The 19,185-nt window shown below is 38.6% G+C and overlaps 1 protein-coding gene and 1 pseudogene across 1 annotated transcript; both read left to right on the top strand.

The window, feature by feature from the left end:
* Window positions 1-353: 353 nt before the first annotated feature.
* On the top strand, window positions 354-1,702 carry LOC146965448 (trace amine-associated receptor 13c-like; annotated as a pseudogene).
* A 2,338-nt stretch (window positions 1,703-4,040) lies between these two features.
* LOC146965447 (trace amine-associated receptor 13c-like) lies at window positions 4,041-5,492 on the top strand. The gene is made up of 2 exons (XM_085765516.1): window positions 4,041-4,210; window positions 4,673-5,492. Exons 1-2 carry the CDS (start codon window positions 4,041-4,043, stop codon window positions 5,490-5,492), a joined length of 990 nt encoding a protein of 329 aa, XP_085621642.1.
* The last annotated feature ends 13,693 nt before the right edge of the window (window positions 5,493-19,185 follow it).

Genomic DNA, 19,185 nt, shown 5'->3' with positions numbered 1-19,185 from the left:
AAAGAAATCCATGCATTTACCGCGACTACCGAAACCATGGAAACGTAAACATAAAATTCCACCGGAAGAGCAAAACCGGCAAAACACGCTTACATTTTTGATGTACGGAGGTGGATACTCCTACTACTGTGAATTTGTTACCGGTACCGGTGCCGTCGCCGTTACACCCCGCCGTTCGAAAACCCCGCCGCTCTAAAAATAGACTTCCATTCAAAGACAAATTGGATCGATGACATAATCTGCTTTCTGGAACAATGCATGTCCTCCAAGGGGCTCCGTAACATATAAATTATCTGTGTGACAGTTTCACTCAGAGAGCTGTCAGAGCTGAGCAGCTTCTCCTCTCTCTGAATATGGAGGCTCTGGAGGAGGTTGAACTCTGCTTTCCTCAGTTCAACAACTCCTGCAGGAAGACAATACTTTCTCTCACTGACGCCATATTTATTTACATTCTGATATCTTTCATCACTTCGCTCACTGTGGTTCTGAACCTGCTGGTCATCATCTCTATCTCCCACTTCAGGCAGAGATAATAATTGTGTGGATGGCTTACAAAATTCTTCGTTTTTTGGCTCCAGCTATGCAACAGAAATTCAGAATTAGGTTACTGATGAAAACATGTTTTACTTTTATGTTTTGGTTCAATTTATAAGGAAAGAGCTCTGACCAAGGCTTCTCTGTTTTGATAAATAGGAAGAAAGTTGTTGTTGTTTTTTTAAGAATGAATACAAAATTGTTATTTGAAAATGCACTTTACAGTTGAGATTTATACATTTATGTTGTTACAGTGCTGTTGTAGCTGTTAATAACAAGTATTTCTACAACTGCTGCATGTGTGTTCATTGTTGATATTCTCTCTTTTTTTCAGGCAGCTCCACACTGCCACCAACCTCCTCCTCCTCTCTCTGGCTGTTGCAGACTTCCTTGTGGGTTTTGTGCAGATGCCAGCTGTAACCCTTGTCCTCCGAGGCTGCTGGATGCTGGGTGACTTCCTATGTGCTATGATTTACTTTTTTGGTTATGTTGTTGTTGGTGTTTCAGTGGGAAGCATGGTGCTCATATCAGTTGACCGATACATGGCAATTTGTGACCCCATGTTTTACTCCACCAAGGTTACTCTGAGGAGGGTTCAATACTGTATTTTACTCTGTTGGATGTTTTCTGCTCTTCATAGCAGTTGGATGATGAGGGAGTTCTTTAACGAACCAGACAGATATAAAACCTGTCATGGTGAGTGTAAATTCAAGTTTAAATATGCTGAAGAAATTATTGATGTAGTTTTGACCTTTTTAGGCCCAGTTTTAGTCATTATAATTTTGTATATGAGAGTATTTGTGGTGGCTGTGTCTCAGGCTCGTGCAATGCGCTCTCACATTGTAGCTGTCACTATTCAGCGTTCACACACTGTAAAAAGTGACAAATCTGAACTGAAAGCAGCGAGGACTCTGGACCACTGTAATAGTGGTGTTTATTGTTTGCTCCTGTCCATATTACTGTTTTAGTCGGGTTGTTCACAGTTATAACTGTGAACAACCCGGTAGGGGCATCATCTGCAGCTACTGAAATTTGGCTGGTATATTTCAACTCCTGTCTAAACCCTCTGATCTATGTTTTTTTCTATCCCTGGTTCAGAAAAGCCATTAAACAAATTGTTAGACTTCAGATACTGCAGCCTGGCTCCAGTCAGGCAAATATTATGTAGCAAGTGACAGACTGACTGAGATGATTTACTTGTCATTGAAAGTGAAATTATTTTTTTTCCTATGTTCCCCACTTTGTATAGGACTGGGGAACATAGAACCCTTTTTCTAAAAAAGGATCCTATGTTCCCCACTTTTTCCCAAAAAGGGTCCTATATTCCCCGCTGTGTCCGGACTGGGGAACATGCAATTTTTGTACCCATACCCAGAAGTGGAGTTGTGAGTGACTTGGCATATTTGGGCCTATTTTTGAGAAGTTGAGTTGTGACTTTGAGTGAGAAGTGTAATTGTCCCATTGGTTGGGTTTAGGCAATGAAGAAAGGAGTTGGTTAAGTTTAGTAAAAAGACCAGGTAGAGGCTAGACAGGCCAGATAGATAGGCCTAGAGAGAGTCCAGATAAGAGAGTCCAGCAACAGCAGGGAACATAGGACCCTTTTTTTTAAAATAAGGTCCTATGTTCCCCGGTAACAGTTGGGAACATAGGACCTTTTTTTTAATGTTCCCCAGTATGTATTGCAACCGGGGAACATAGGACCCTTTTTGGGGAAAATGGGGAACATGGGACCCTTTTTCAAAAAGAGGGTCCCGGTTCAAACCCCACCTTGGGCAGTCCGCACCGAACACAACGCAGAGGGCCAGATAACATCGGCTACACTTTGTAGCCATAGATTATCTCCCAGCCAGCTTGTCAAGAATATCATGCTTCATATCCTTTGTCACTTTCAGGTAAGTGCTATCACAAAGATACATCAGATTTCCATGGCGTAATCTGTATTCCACGTCTACAGTAAACTTTGGAATGTCAAATACCTCAGGCCACTCTTTGCGACCCTCCTGAGATGAGGTAGATAAGATCTCTGTGTCAGGCTGGCTGCTCATGTCATTGTTTATTTCACTTTGTGGCACTGGGATGAGATCAAGGACAGGAATAATTCTGATGGTAGGGGAGGTCAGAAATGTCTGTAAGGTTACAACGTGCATTGTTGAATTCAGGGTTCTCGTACTGTAAAGCGAAGTTGTAATCAGGTTCAACTGATTTCTTGAACCACTTTATTAAATCATCAACTGTATTGGGACCAGGAGTCATTGTCATTTTTCGTATGTCCCCCTCAAAAAAAATAACTCTCGTCAGCTTCTGTTGTGTAGCCATCTGAGGAAAAAAAAGAAACATCAACAGTTTTAGCAAATAACTAATCTTGAGGGTCACCATAAGCTTCCCTTGTAGCCTACTTTGTATGCTGACAGTAGAAAGATATTATTTATATCAGGCAGCTTAACCACACACATAGAAGGGCCATCAGGTCCTACTAGCATAGCTGGTAGGACTGAAGGTGCTCATGGTACCATGCGGTCAGTTTTCAAACAAAATGTCTGGGTTAGCTGGTAGCAACTTCAAACAAGTTGGTTGGCCCTGATGGTGTTTCGCTGACACTCCTTGAGGACTGTGCTGTCCAGCTGGCTGTGCCTCTCCGTACCATCTTGAACCTGAGCCTTCAGACAAGTAGGATCCCTGTTCTCCTTGAGGATGTAAATAATGCATACTGTACATATATTTACACAGCTTTGCAGAAGAAATTGTCGACCTTGTTGTGACACTTTTAGGCCCAATTCTTGTCATTACACTGTATCTGAGAGTTCTTGTGGCTGTCTCTCAAGCTCGTGCCATGTTCCTTGACATTGCAGCTGTCAAACTTCAGCATTTAGTAAATGTTAAACCTAAGAAATCTGAATTTACAGCAGCAAAGAATCTGGGTATTGTAGCAGTTGTGTTTGTGCTGTGTTCTTGTCCATATCATTGTGTTGCTCTGCAGTCAACAACTCACTTTGGCCATCAACTGGAGCCCTCAAACTTTGGTTGTTGAAATTTAACTCCTGTCTGAGCCCTGTGATCTACATTTTTTTCTACCCCTGGGTCAGAAATTCTGTCAAACTCATTGGTTCACTTCAAATAATGCAGCCTGGCTTCAGTCACGCCAAATTGATATAGGAAGCAACTTAAGTGATAGAATCGCTACATCGTGGTGGGGTTTATTGATGAACATATTCATTATGAAAATTAAAAAGGAAGATATTGGAAAATGTTTTAGTAGTCATCAGTAGACCACCTCTATCTTTGTTTTATGTTTCTTTTAGTTGACCTTTGTGCTGATTGTGTAGTTGCACTGATTAAAGATTGCCCACAAGTAGGTAGATACAGCCAAAGTATGACATAGTCAGCCTTCTGAATAATTCTAATTTTAATGTGGGAAGGGAGGATGGAAAGAGATAAATCATCTCTATGACCAATATAGCATTAATCGGAAAGTTGTCAGAGCTCAGCAGCTTCTCCTCTGTCTGAATATGGAGGCCCCAGAAGAAACAGACCTCTGTTTTTCCCAGTTGAACATTTCCTGCAGGACAACAATGAATCATCATGCATTGGCTATGCTCCTTTTCACTGGGTTGATCTGCATCACTCTGCTCATTGTGGTCCTGAACCTCCTGGTCATCATCTCTATCTCCCATTTCAGGCAGAGATAGAATTTCTCTGCATGGTCTAAAGTTTATATTGTGGCTCCTTCTATGCAACATAATGTGTGATTTAGGTTATGAACAAAAACGTGTTAGATTTACAGGTTCCTATTTGATCCAATATGAAGATACTGCTTTGACCTATAGGCAACACAACTGATTTTAGTACTTTTCAGATAATTGCAAATATATGATTAAAAAAAGGATGAGTGATGAGTTCTCATATGCCCGACAACAGAAAATATTCTTCTCCTTGAGAATATAGATAATGCAAGGAAATAATGTCTTCCTATTTAGGCCTTTAATGGATGCTTATTCATGATTTGAAAATGCTTTTGCAGCTCTAATGCTGTGATGAATTTAAATCACAATGCTGGATACATTTTAGATTATAACTTTTATTTCTACAAACTCTACATGTAACAGTGTGCTCACTGTTGATATTCTCTCTTTTTTTTCAGGCAGCTCCACACAACCACCAACCTCCTTCTCCTCTCTCTGGCTGTCTCAGACTTCCTTGTTGGTTTCCTACAGATGCCATCTGAATTCCTCCTCTTCCAAGGCTGCTGGATGCTCGGTGACTTCCTATGTGCGGTCAATTACTTTTTCGGTTACCTTGTTGTCAGTGTTTCAGTAGGAAACATGGTGCTCATATCAATTGACCGCTATGTTGCAATTTGTGATCCCATGTTTTACTCCACCAAAGTCACTGTGAAAAGAGTTAACCTCTGCATTTGTCTGTGTTGGATATTTTCTGTTGTCCATAGTAGTTGGATTCTGAGGGATTTTCTCAGGAAACCACACAGGTATGACTCCTGTTATGGAGAGTGTATATATTTAAACAATTATGCTGAAGAAATTTTTGACCTTGCTGTGACCTTTTTAGGTCCCATTTTAATCATTACACTTTTGTATCTGAGAGTATTTGTGGTGGCTGTGTCTCAGGCTCGTGCCATGCGCTCTCACATTACAACTGTGACACTTGAGTGTTCAGAGAGTGTAAAACCTAAGAAATCTGAAATGAAAGCAGCGAGGACTCTTGGTGTTGTAGTAGTTGTGTTTCTTCTGTGCTCCTGTCCATATTATTGTGTTGCAGTTGCAGCTGTGACCAACACAATAGGGGAGTCTTCTGCAGCCATTGAAATTTGGCTGTTGTATTTCAATTCTTGTTTAAATCCAGTGATCTATGTTTTTTTCTATCCCTGGTTCAGAAAGTCCATTAAACACATTGTTACACTTAAGATACTGCAGCCTGGCTCCAATCAGGCCAGTTTCATGTAGGAAGGGACAGTGATTAAATCCACTGAAACCAGTTATATTTCTGAGGGGAAAATCATCCTAATGGCAGGAATACACTGCCTGTGTTGTGTGAGCTACTTTGCTGCCGCTGCCATCTTTAGAAAGTTTGCAGGTTGCTGGGATTAGTGGTTTTTATCTTAATTATTCATTAATTCCAGATTAATGTTTTCTTGAAAAAGCCACCTGTCTGCAGCTGTTCAGACAGTTAGATGAATTCCTCGGGGGGGGGGGGGGGTAAGGTATTACAATTGATTATTACTGATATGATGTCATTGACATCAACTGGCCTTCATGCTGTCTATTTTTGATGGCAGACACATGTGAAAAAAAAGGTGTGTTAAAGATTTGTAGCCTATGTACAAAATTGATAGTTTCAATTATTGTTTTCACCAGAGTCACTCTGATGATTGTAATTCACGTTCTTCGACAAGATAATCTAGGCTAATACAAAAGCCACATGTTATGTTGAGCCTTTTTTTTTTTTTAAATTCCAGTTCAAGCATCAGTGATTTACTTGACTCAGACATGATGCTTTGCTTTTTTAAATAGTTAAATAAACATTTGTCGTCATCCTTTTTGTGCATTATTAAAATGGAAACCAGGTTGAAAATTACACAGCAGCCCCAAAAGTTGGAATAATTTAGTTTCAGTCACTTTCCTCTTTCTAAAAGGTAGTTGCAGAATAAAAACCTTAAAGGGATAGTTCAGTATTTTGGCAAATTCGTCCATTGCCATAATCCCTATAGTCATAGGAGTACGTTGATTACCTTTATTTATCGGTGCATGTTGTTTTGGTTTTCCCTAAATTCAAACTCCAACAACTCTAAAACGCTCTCGCAGAGAAGTTGTGACCTACACATTCACCACACTATGAAATAATATTGGAACGTTACGAGACAGAGTTGTTTTCGAGGCAAATGCGTAACCAAAACTAAACTCCACAGCTGCTGGGTGGAGTGATTTCAAAAATGCAAGTAGTTCCGAGTATTTGCTTCATTTTGTAATGTTACATAATTATGTTATTATGCTGGCGTAATTGTTGTGATATTTACCCCAAAATCGTATATTGCTATAATGTTTGGGATATTGACATTTGCCTTAGACATATGATAAGCTCGTGACAATCAGATTAATAATGAAGCATGTAATCAACTTTTCTATAATTGGTGTAATTACTGTGTTTTGCTCTTACAGCCCAGAGAATGACATACACATGACAGGGGAAGTAGCAGATACACACAGGGACTGAGTGTACTGGTTGTTTGATAAACAATTGGGATATCTGGTCTTCCTACCTAACTGTGATAGTCAGCTGACGCAGGGGAAAGCTGACGAATGCGGGGGGTTGTGTGTCTCTGTCCTTTTCTCTGTCTGTTTCTTTGCTTGATAGGAGCTATGTACAGAGCTCCGGACCAGACTAAGTTTCCCTGACCAACATGCCGCAGCAGCATCAGTTCACGAAGTCTGATGCTGTCTCCTGTCCCTGTCCGGTTTTATAGTTACTGATTAATGCAAGAAATGCAAGATATGATGTAATTGATGTAATGTGCATTCTCATTGGCTGGAGTCCAACACGCCATCCTGCAGTGTTTAATTCCACTTTCACGCCTTGTCCCGGTCAACTGCTGATAGCTCCTATCAAGCAAAGAAACAGACAGAGAAAAGGACAGAGACACACAACCCCCCGCATTCGTCAGCTTTCCCCTGCGTCAGCTGACTATCACAGTTAGGTAGGAAGACCAGATATCCCAATTGTTTATCAAACAACCAGTACACTCAGTCTCTGTGTGTATCTGCTACTTCCCCTGTCATGTGTATGTCATTCTCTGGGCTGTAAGAGCAAAACACAGTAATTACACCAATTATAGAAAAGTTGATTACATGCTTCATTATTAATCTGATTGTCACGAGCTTATCATATGTCTAAGGCAAGTGTCAATATCCCAAACATTATAGCAATATACGATTTTGGGGTAAATATCACAACACGTACCTCTTGTGCCGAAGTGGTTATCCAGCTTGCCTAAACAATCGAGAATAGACCAGACTGTGGCGTTGTCACTTATCTTTACTGAAGATGTCATGACTGTGAAACTGTAATACAAAATATCCACAGATACAAGTTTTTTTTTAAATGAACTTACACAAACAGAATAATAATCACAATGAGTGAGGTAAGTACAGACAACATAATGTGAACAAAAAGAGAAAAAGTGTAGTAGAACGCCTCAAATCAATCAGAACAGCATCTGAGCTAAATGGCTAAGTCTGTGTCTCATACGTGGCTGAATTATTACAATGCACAAAATGAAAATGATTGTAACACACAATCTTCATTTGGAAACTTACGAAACAAAAAAACTTGCAGATATGGTCTTCTGTTACCCTGACAAGCCAGACTACAGTGGGAGCCACATAGAAATTCCCCTGCCATGCTGTTCCCATGCTGTTCCCATGAGAGTTCCAGCAGAGCTCCAGCAAAGTCCCAGCAGCTGGAGTGACCCCCTCCTTTTCCTGGGTGTGACTAGTTTTTACTGGAACTCCACCCATTCAATGAAATACATGAAATGACCAGGAGATGGCGCTTCTCTCACAGAACAGTACATATCGCCAGAGGCGGCATTTAAAGTGCCGCCCGCTGGTGGTGAGTGGAAATTCACATAATTCATAGAACCACGAGTACATGTTTGATTTAAGAAGTGAAATTATAACAGACCTAGCTACTGGAGATGCGCTGGCCACTGTTTTATCTGGAAATAAATTGTTGTAGCTAATAATACCTACTGTCAATTTTTTTTTTATCACAATTTATTTACTGTGAATCTACATTTAAATAGGAAAAAACTAAGGGAGTGATGAAAGCCTTTTTAAGATGTTTGCAGTTGCAGGTATTCAGTGCATGCCTTCGACCAGGGAATTAGCATTATCATTGCTCAATCTTTTGTTTGCCCTAATGGGCCACCTATTGGTCACCCATTGTCACACAAATCGCACAGAGCCTGCAATGGAGCTGGCTGTTCAACTTTGAAGGAGGACCGGGGGAGGGGAGGTTATGTTGGAAGGCTAGCTGGACCAGACTCTCTCCTGAGCAACAACACGCCCCAAACCCCTTAACATTCACACCTGCTCCAGAGCATTATCATCTCCAAGCATCCCCCACCACTTTGACTATGAATTGATTAGAAAATGAGCAGGTATTTCCTTAGAAGGTCCTGCTTTAAACATATTTATTTTCATGATTATCTTACATTATTATCTATCTTACAAAAAATGTTGTAATTTTGCAACAGTGCTTCATGGCAGAGGTTAGGAAAGGCACATGTGGCAAGGTGAAGAGGGTCCAGGGCGGGCTTCGAACCCCAGACTCTTGGGTAACAGTCATGTGCGCTAACCATTCGGCCAAAGGGACATCCCCTTGGCCAAGTAGCCAGGGCGCATGATCAATAGGAGGCATAGTGACAGGACCCTCAACTGTCACACACACACACACACACACATACACACACACACACACACACACGCACACACACACACACACACACACACACACACACACACACACACACACACACACACACACATACACACCAATAGGGGTAAGAGGGGACCTGTCAGGCCAAGCTGCCAAGAGGGGTCTTATGTTTCTGCTTATTTTGAAAAACCAAAAATGGAATATAAAATTGACTTTTAAGGTGTTTTACCATAATATTACTGAAAATGTGACTTTTAATTATTTTTTAAAGAAATTGCCAAGAGGGGACTTGGATCTCTGAGCGACATTTACCTATCAAAGAGTGGACCTCCACATACTGCAGTGGAGCTGTCTGCACCCATTCATTCACCTAACGACCCATTCACTAGTGAGTCTTTGTTTACAACAATGACTTTCTCAGTTTCTTTCAAGAATGACTAATATAACTTGAGAGTTATCATTACTTATTTTAAAGTCTCTGTAATACAAATTATATATATATTTAAATAATCATGGCCACATTTGAGAGTAATTTTTTTTTATTGAATTGCATGCAATTCAGAAGTAACATGGCTGCATGCACTAATATCAAGTTCTGCAGTATAAGCAACAACATTTACTTAAAACCAGCTTTAATGAATGAATTCCTTTTTTCTTAACAAAGATAATTTGCTTGTCTGTCTTTACTCATCCATAAATGTGTTGCCTCTGTCATTCTTAGCAGTCCAAGAGGGGACCTACTATCATCTCAATTTTAAATAGTCAAAATGCTCCATACATCTGGTTTCAACCAATTACAGTAATAGGAAATACATTAATATGTAATATGTATGAATAAGAAAGAAATAAGCAAAAGTGATCATTCTTAAGATTATGTTTTTCATCAAAACTTAACACAAACATTTCTAATAAAGTAGCACCAATAATGTTGTCATTATTTTTAAATGTAGGGTGCACTAATGCAACACACATTTCTACAGTCTATTAATTTTTCCCCTACAAGAGTTTTATACTCCTTGACTGCATTGTTGTTACAGAAAAAAATATTTGAATTAAACCAAGGGTTTTAGGTCACATTTAATGTACTTGCATCATGAATCTGTATTTATGAGGATGTATTTTATTTACTGTTTTACATTACAGAAAAAGGTCCACACTTGGTTTATATGGAATGACAGGGGTCCACTGTTGGTTGGTGCATAATGATACAAGTGCCCACTTTAGTTAGCATGAAGTGAAATACACACTCCATCATGTATGAATAAGAAAGAAATAAGCAAAAGTGATCATCCGTAAGAGAAATTTTTCATCAAAACTTAACACAAACATTTCTAATAAAGTAGCACCAATAATGTTGTAATTATTTTTAAATGTTGAGTGTACTACTGCAACACACATATCTACAGTCTATTCATTTTTCCCCTACAAGAGTTTTATATTCCTTGACTGCATTGTTGTTATAGGAAAAATATTTGAATTAAAACTCAGGGTTTTAGGTCACATTTAATGTACTTCCATCATGAATCTGTATTTATGAGGATGTATTTTATTTACTGTTTTACATTACAGAAAAAGGTCCACACTTGGTTTATATGGAATGACAGGGGTCCACTGTTGGTTGGTGCATAATGATACAAGTGCCCACTTAGTTAGCATGGAGTGAAATACACACTCCATCATGTATGAATAAGAAAGAAATAAGCAAAAGTGATCATCCGTAAGAGAAATTTTTCATCAAAACTGAACACAAACATTTCTAATAAAGTAGCACCAATAATGTTGTAATTATTTTTAAATGTAGGGTGCACTACTGCAACACACATATCTACAGTCTATTAATTTTTCCCCTACAAGAGTTTTATACTCCTTGACTGCATTGTTGTTATAGGAAAAATATTTGAATTAAAACTCAGGGTTTTAGGTCACATTTAATGTACTTGCATCATGAATCTGTATTTATGAGGATGTATTTTATTTACTGTTTTACATTACAGAAAAATGTCCACACTTGGTTTATATGGAATGACAGGGGTCCACTGTTGGTTGGGGCATAATGACACAAGCTCCCACTGAGATAGCACGGAGCGACATACACACTCCAGCATGGGTGGATAAGCAGAAATGAGAGAAATTGCTAAGTTTTAAGATACATTTTTAATCTAAATTTAATACAAACATTTGTAACTATTAATACACACAACACACACGCACAAACACATGCAAACACACATATTTTAAACTAAAGTAGCACAGGTGAAGTTTTCATTGTAGTTTTTTTAAAACATGGGATGTACTGTGAAAATTCAATGGCAACCTATCAAGATACTTAAGGGAATATTTCAGTTATTGACATTTATGGCTCAACAATAAAACATGTATGGGAAAATAAAGGAGGCGCTGGGGGGTCATCAGTTTGTCTGAGATACAAGGGATAATTCTTCTAGAGGATGGATTAACCTCACTAAGTAATATGATATACCACTGCAACACACCTTTCTACAGTCTGTCAAGTTTTTGACTTAATGAAGTTTCATACTACTTGACTGCATTGTTGTCATGGGAAAACTACTTTAAATAACTAAACTCAGGATTCAACATGGTCTGATGGCCCAGAGCCACAAAGTGTTATTCTGTAGTCACCTAATGTCCCATATAGATGAAGCTCTGTGGTGGCCACCTATTGTCACTCTTCTACTTTTTAAACAGCACATGGTTTCAATCAATTTTAAATGTACTTGCATTCTAAATCTATATTTAATAGGGAATGCATTTTACTTATTGTTTTGCATTGCAGAAAAAAAAGGTCCACACTTGGTTTATATGGAATGACAGGGGTCCACTGTTGGTTGGTGCATAATGATACAAGTGCCCACTTAGTTAGCATGAAGTGAAATACACACTCCATCATGTATGAATAAGAAAGAAATACGCAAAAGTGATCATCCGTAAGAGAGATTTTTCATCACAGCTCCACGTTACACTTGTTCCAGGCTCTGCCCGTCATTTTTCTCTAGAAATAGAAACTTTTTCCAACTTTTTTTATCTCCGTAGCGATCGCACTCGTCTTCTCCTTCTTCTTCACTTCTTGCTCTGAATCTACAGTCTCATTCGTTCTACACATCCCAGAAGCCCCAAAATTACTCACAGGTGTGGGCGACAGCGTCCCCATTTACCAGCTGCAGAAAACTGCGTTTGACGTATATGTACGTCAATGGCACTCAATGAGTTAAGTGGGAGGTACACAATAAATCTAATTCTAATCAAATTTATTTTGAAAACAAATAGTAGAATGGCAATCTGATTCAGTGATTAATTTGTTACACATTTGGGTTGCTTCCTAATGATTTTTTGATGTTTTAGTACCCAGCTAAACACAAGTGTGTATTCCTTACTATCTACAGTATGTATGTGCCTTGTAGGCACTTTACTTGCAAGTGTGTGTATGCAGTGTTTTATAAATCTGAATATTTTTTGTCACATCACATCTACCCCAACACTTTAGAGCGCTTCTGTCTCGACGCCGTGTTTGCCTTCATTCTGACCTGAACACGGCATGTGTTGTTTGGGTTAGAAACATGCACATTTGCAAAGGAAAAAGCTAAATCGATTAGCGGAATCATTAAGCATGCACGCACACAATCCCAAGGAAATGATCACGTGGGAAACCAGTTCTGAAGAGGAAACCGGTTCTCAATTCCCACCCATAGACTTCAGTCTATGATGTGGACACAAAAGCATTCCTCTACATTGAAGTAGTGAAGTCATCAACACTCATGTATTTCACAGATCCTAAAGCCTGGTACACACATAAAGATTCTCTAAATTTCAACCAATTTTTTTATCTGTGAAAGACCCCACACATGAAGATAAAAAATCTGTGATTGAACAGTTTTGATCGTATTGTGTGTGGTGTGCTGTGATATTCCAAACACAGCGCACCACACACATTAAGATTTTTCAGAATCTTGACCCTCCGGTCAGAAAACTCAGAAAGAGATCAGTATTGTTGTAGCTACTCTTTCGGTCTATTTCCGGAATGGACAATGAGAGTGATGTAATTTTTTAAAAATGAAAGCGGGACACTTCAGCCTTTACAACGATACCATCTGTGTGTGTCTGTGTGTCTGTGGCTTCGGACGCCGAGCAGTAAAGCGGCCGTGAGCGGCGGTCACATGATCGTTTAAACATGGCTGCTCTATTGCTGGCTGTTGCCGGCTATGATCGCTACCGTCTTTGCTATCGGCTATCAGGAAATCTCCCGTGTATGCGTGGATGTCTGTGTGAACCTCATGTATTGCCAGGGCTGCACTGTGGCTCTCTGTGGGATTGCCAGTGTTGTGTCGAGAAGTGGCTTGCCGCGAGCAGCATGCAGAGCTTGGCAAGCAGGCACTTCTCAGCACAACACCGGCTTTCCACACGCAAGATGACTTTTGATTCGGAAATATTGAACATGTTTAATATTTACGATTATCGGCGCCGAACGTTTTCCGAGGCGATTGTTGTGAGAATTTTGACTCTTAACACACCACACACTACAAGAGAATCTCATAAAATAATCTTAAGACTTTAGGATAATCGGCCGATTTTTGTCTTTGTCGGGAAGGGGGAAAATCGGGGCAAAATCAGCCCGATTATCTTTATGTGTGTGGTAGGCTTAACTCTACCTCCACTCTCCACTCTAAATGTGGAACTGGCTTCTGAGAAGTGAGTGAGGGCTTTAAATCTGTGCCAGATGACTTGTCTCAGTCCTTGACTGTCGGCAGTGTGGGGGATGGTTTCTTGTAGCTGACGATGGTCGTTAGCAATTCTGAAGGGCAACCTGGAAAAGACTAACATCCTTCAGCCAAGATCTTATATCCAAATCAGACTAGCAGACAATGGAATTCCCCAGTCCTAGGTTGGCCATGTGCTACACACCTATGGACTTCTGTGGCAACTGGAAAGAGTGGTTGTCCCAGCAATAATCCACCCTGTCAAGTCTTTGATGAGTTTTGTAAAGGTGTGTGATGCCTTGTGATCAGTATAATATTTTGTCAGCCTTTATATGATCTACCATTGTGTGCCAGTAGAAATGTTGTCTGAAATTAGGTATAATCAGATTTCCAGAGATACAGGGGATAAATCAGCTATAGTGGATGGAATAACTCCAAAATACCCACTGTTGAACTACTGCAACACACATTTTTACTTACCAAACTATTAGCTCTACTGGAGTTCATGTATACCTGTCTGAATATTTTTGGTCCACAACAAAAATGAAAACTAAAACTAAATTTGTGTTTTTTTTTCCTTCTGTATATTACACACTGTATCACATAGTCATACACATCTATAGATAAAATTGGTGTATAAATTGAAACCTAATTTAAAGTTGTCAAAAGGTAAAGTGGGAAGTACACAATACAAGCTGTATTCAGTTCACACTGGTGCTCAGCAAAAATGGGTCTGGTTGCTTTCAGGATGTGTGGATTGTACATTCAACAATCCCATATTACCTTATTCATAGCATCTGAAGTGGATTATAAACAAATTCAATTAATTGTGTTCAGAAGATAGTAAAACGTTATCTAATTTATTTATATTTTTAAGTAATTAATTTGTTATCTATTTTGGTTGTTTCCTAATGATTTTCTTTCGTTTCAGTACCCAGCTAAACACAAGTGTGTATAGTCCTTATTATCTAGGTATAACCTTGTGCATTTTGTAGTAAGCAATGCAACTTCATTACATTTACACACAGTTTTCTAAGTAGAGTTGAACATTTTTAATGGGGTTTCAGTCTATGATGTGGGCACAAAACATTCCTCTACATTGAAGTAGTTAAGTCACCAGCACTCATGTATTTCACAGATCCTAACTTTAAGGTAGAGTTGTTGAACTGGGATCTGAGAAGTGAGTGAATGGAGTGAGAGCGGAGTGAGTGCCAGATGACCTGTGTCAGTCCTTGAGTGTGGGCAGTGTGGGGGATGGTTTGTCGTCGCTGACGATGGTCGTTAAGCATTTTCAGGTTGGGCTTCAGAGTTTCTACCTTCTTTCAGCCAATATCTTATATCCAAATCAGACCGACTGAGACACAGGTATTCCCAGGTCTTAGGTTGGCCATGTGCTACCTACGCACCTATGGCCATTGGTGACTCAACTTCTGTGGCAACTGTAAAGAGTGGGTGTACCAGCAATATTCCATTTTGTCTAAAGAATTGTCAGTTCTTTGATGAGTTTTGTGAAGGTGTGTAATTACCTGTTATAATATTCTGTGACAGGGCCTTTATATGAGCCACCATTGTCTGCTAGTAGTAATGCTGTCTGAGAACAATTAACATGGAATAAGAAATTAGGATTCATCAGATTGTCATGGATACAGGGAATATGTCAGTGTGTGGACGGAATAACCCCAAAAAAAACCCTGTTAAACTACTCATTAAGAGGTATTTAGAAAATCAAAGGAAACAAAGGAACGCATAAATATAAAAACACATGCAAAGCCTTACAAAGCCTTGTAAAGGACAATTAGGACACAGCAAGAACTATATTCCTCAGACACGGTCCACACCACTGTTAACTTTTTTTAGTTGTGTTGCAGCAGTTCAACATTGAGCTATTTGGGATTATTCCATCCACACAATGCCTTATCTCTTGTATCTCTGACAATCTGATGAATCCTAATTTCTTGTACCATGTTAAGTAAGATGTTGTTCCCAGACAACATTTCTGGCAGAGAATGGTAGCTCATAAAAATGCTCTGTGACTCTATATTGCATGTACCCATGTTTCAGTCAGTCTGTTTTGAATGTAAGTAAGTGGAGTGAAATGCACACTCCATCATGTATGAATAAGAAAGAAATAAGCAAAAGTGATCATCCTTAAGAGAAATTTTTCATCAAAACTTAACACAAACATTTCTAAGTAGCTCAGATAAATACAGTGGGGCCAGGCCGTTAAGTGCTTTAAAAAACAAACATTAAAAGTTTAAAATCAATTTCTGTAAGGGACAAGGGAACCAGTGAAGGGAGCTAAGAACAGGAGTAATGTGCTCACGTCTATTAGTGTTAGTTAAAAGACAGGCAGCAGCGTTTTGGACAAGTTGGAGGCGACTGAGCGAAGACTGGGAGACGCCAACATAAAGTGCATTGCAATAGTCCAATCTAGAACTGATTACTGCAACGCATGGATGGCTTTCTCGAGGTCGTGGCAGTTTTAAAAACATTTTGACTGTGTGAATGTGTGTGGCAATAGTTTAACATAGGGATCCTCTCAATTAATTATCCCTTGTATCTCTGACAAACTGATGATCCCCCATTCCCTCTGTATTTTCCCATATCAAATTGTCGTATATCAGTACCTCTTGATGGTTTACTTGTACATAATATATCATCGTAGGTTGCCATTGAGTTTTCACAGTACACCCCACATAAAAAAACACAACATTACCATTGCTACTTCATTATAAATGTTTTGTATTAAGTTTTGATGAAAGTATAGAGCTTTTGAGGTTAATCCTTCCTCTAGAAGAATTATCCCTTGTATCTCAGACAAACTGATGACCCCCCAGCTCCTCTTTTATTTTCCCATACATGTTTTATTGTTGATCCATGAATGTCAATAACTGAAATATTCCCTTAAGTATCATGATAGGTTGCCATTGAGTTTTCACAGTAACTAACCCTAACCCCATGTTTAAAAACAAAACTACAATTACAACTTTACCAGTGCTACTTAAGTTGAAATATGTGTGTTTGCATGTGTTTGTGTGTCTGTGTGGAGTGTGTATTTCACTCCATGCTAACTAAGTGGGCACTTGTATCATTATGCACCAACAAACAGTGGACCCCTGTCATTCCATATAAACCAAGTGTGGACCTTTTTCTAAAACGTAAATCAACGAATCATTCCTATACAGATTTATGACGCTAATACATTCAAATTAATTGAAATCACATGTATTTAAAAAGTAAAAGTCTGACCATAGGTGGCCCCAACAGGGATTCATTTATATGAGATGTACGTGGCCAAAAACTAACTTTTTGTGGCTCTGAGCCATCAGGCCATGTCAAACTGTGAGTAGTTTAAGTATTTTCCCATGACAACAATGCAGTTAAGTAGTATAAAACACCAGTACAGTGAAAAATTAATAGACTGTAGAAATGTGTCTGGCAATAGTTTAACAAAGGGACTTTGTGAGATTAATCCTCTCAATGAATTATCCCTTGTATCTCTGACAAACTGATGATCTCCCAAACCCTCTGTATTTTCCCCAAAGATAACAAATTGCCGTGCCAATACTTTAATATCAGTTAATCTTTGATGGTTTATTTCTACATAATATATCATCATAGGTTGCCATTGAGTTTTCTGTAATATAAAACAGTAAATAAAATACATCCCTATGAATACAGATTTATGATGCAAGTACATTAAGATTACCCTAAATCCTAAAACCCTCTATTAAAAAATTAATAGACTGTAGACATGTGTGTTGCAGTAGTAGTACACCCTACATTTAAAAATAATTACACCATTATTGGTGCTACTTTATTAGAAATGTTTGTGTTCAGTTTTGATGAAAAATTTCTCTTACGGATGATCACTTTTGCTTATTTCTTTCTTATTCATACATGATGGAGTGTGTATTTCACTCCATGCTAACTAAGTGGGCACTTGTATCATTATGCACCAACCAACAGTGGACCCCTGTCATTCCATATAATCCAAGTGTGGACCTTTTTCTAAAACGTAAATCGACGAATCAATTCCTATACAGATTTATGACGCAAATACATTAAAATTAATTGAAATCACATGCATTTAAAAAGTCAAAGTCCCTGACCATGGGTGGCCCCAACAGGGCTTCATCTATATGAGATGTACGTGGCCAAAAAGTAACTTTTTGTGGCTCTGAGCCATCAGGCCATGTCAAACTGTGAGTAGTTTAAGTATTTTCCCATGACAACAATGCAGGTTAAGTAGTATAAAACACCAGTACAGTGAAAAATTAATAGACTGTAGAAATGTGTCTGGCAATAGTTTAACAAAGGGACTTTGTGAGATTAATCCTCTCAATGAATTATCCCTTGTATCTCTGACAAAACTGATGATCTCCCCCCAAACACACTCTGTATTTTCCCCAAAGATAACAAATTGCCGTGCCAATACTTTTAATATCTAGTTACTCTTTTGATGGTTTACTTCTACATAATTATATCATCATAGGTTTGCCATTGAGGTTTTCTGTAAATACATATACATCCTTATGAATACAGGATGTATGATGTCAAGTACATTAAGATTACCCTACATCCTAAAACCCTCTATTAAAAAATGGAATAGACTGTAGAAAATGTGTGTTGCAGTAGTACACCCTACAGTTAAAAAAAAAATATTATCAAATCATTATTGGTGCTACTTTATTAGAAATGTTTGTTTTAAGTTCTTTGATGTGAAAGTTTTCTCTTAAAAAACTATCACTTTGGTTATGATGGAGTGTGTATGTCAACTCCATGCTAACTAAGTGGGATCGTGTCGGTGTCATTATGCATCAACCAACAGTGGACCCCTGTCATTCCATATAAACTCAAGTGGTCGGGACCTTTTTCTGCAATGTAAGTCAACTAATAATTCCATATTACTGATTGAGAACACCATGTATTTTGGAAAAATTGAAACCCTGTGCCTTAATAAAACTGGACCAAGCAACAATAACAAGGTCAATTATTTTTAATGTTTATTCTGAATTCAACAGAAATGATCTTAAATGACCATTTTTATTTAAAATTTTGTTATGGGTGATCAATTTTTTCAATATTTTAAAATTTTCTAATTATACCTAATACAGTGTTGTGTTTAAACGTAAGACATCCATGAAAACAGAACCTCCTTATATTTTGTTTAAAAAAGAATATCAAATTATTGTTTCAAGGTACTGGTATGTTCACTAAGAGCCTGTTTGCTAGTCCTCTCTACAGTCCTGAAAGGCTGCCGGGGCTGCAAGTCGTTCACACTATGGAGGAGTGTAAGAAACGGAGTAGTGTGAATGAGTCGTTAAAACCCCGGCTCCAGCCTGCCGGGGAAAACACTGTGAATATGGTATTTATACAACACTCACACTCAGGTCCCCTCATTGGATTAAGTTAAAAAATTTAACCAGAAGGTTTTGCACATGTTTTTAAGTTGATTTTAAAGCATGTCCAACAGGGGACCTAAAAAAAG

This window comes from Trachurus japonicus, chromosome 21 (genome assembly GCF_045865225.1).
Source record: "Trachurus japonicus isolate A0001 chromosome 21, Traja_1.0".
Lineage (NCBI taxonomy): Eukaryota > Metazoa > Chordata > Actinopteri > Carangiformes > Carangidae > Trachurus > Trachurus japonicus.
Note: the sequence above shows the minus strand (reverse complement) of the source record. Positions and strands in the feature narration are given on the sequence as shown.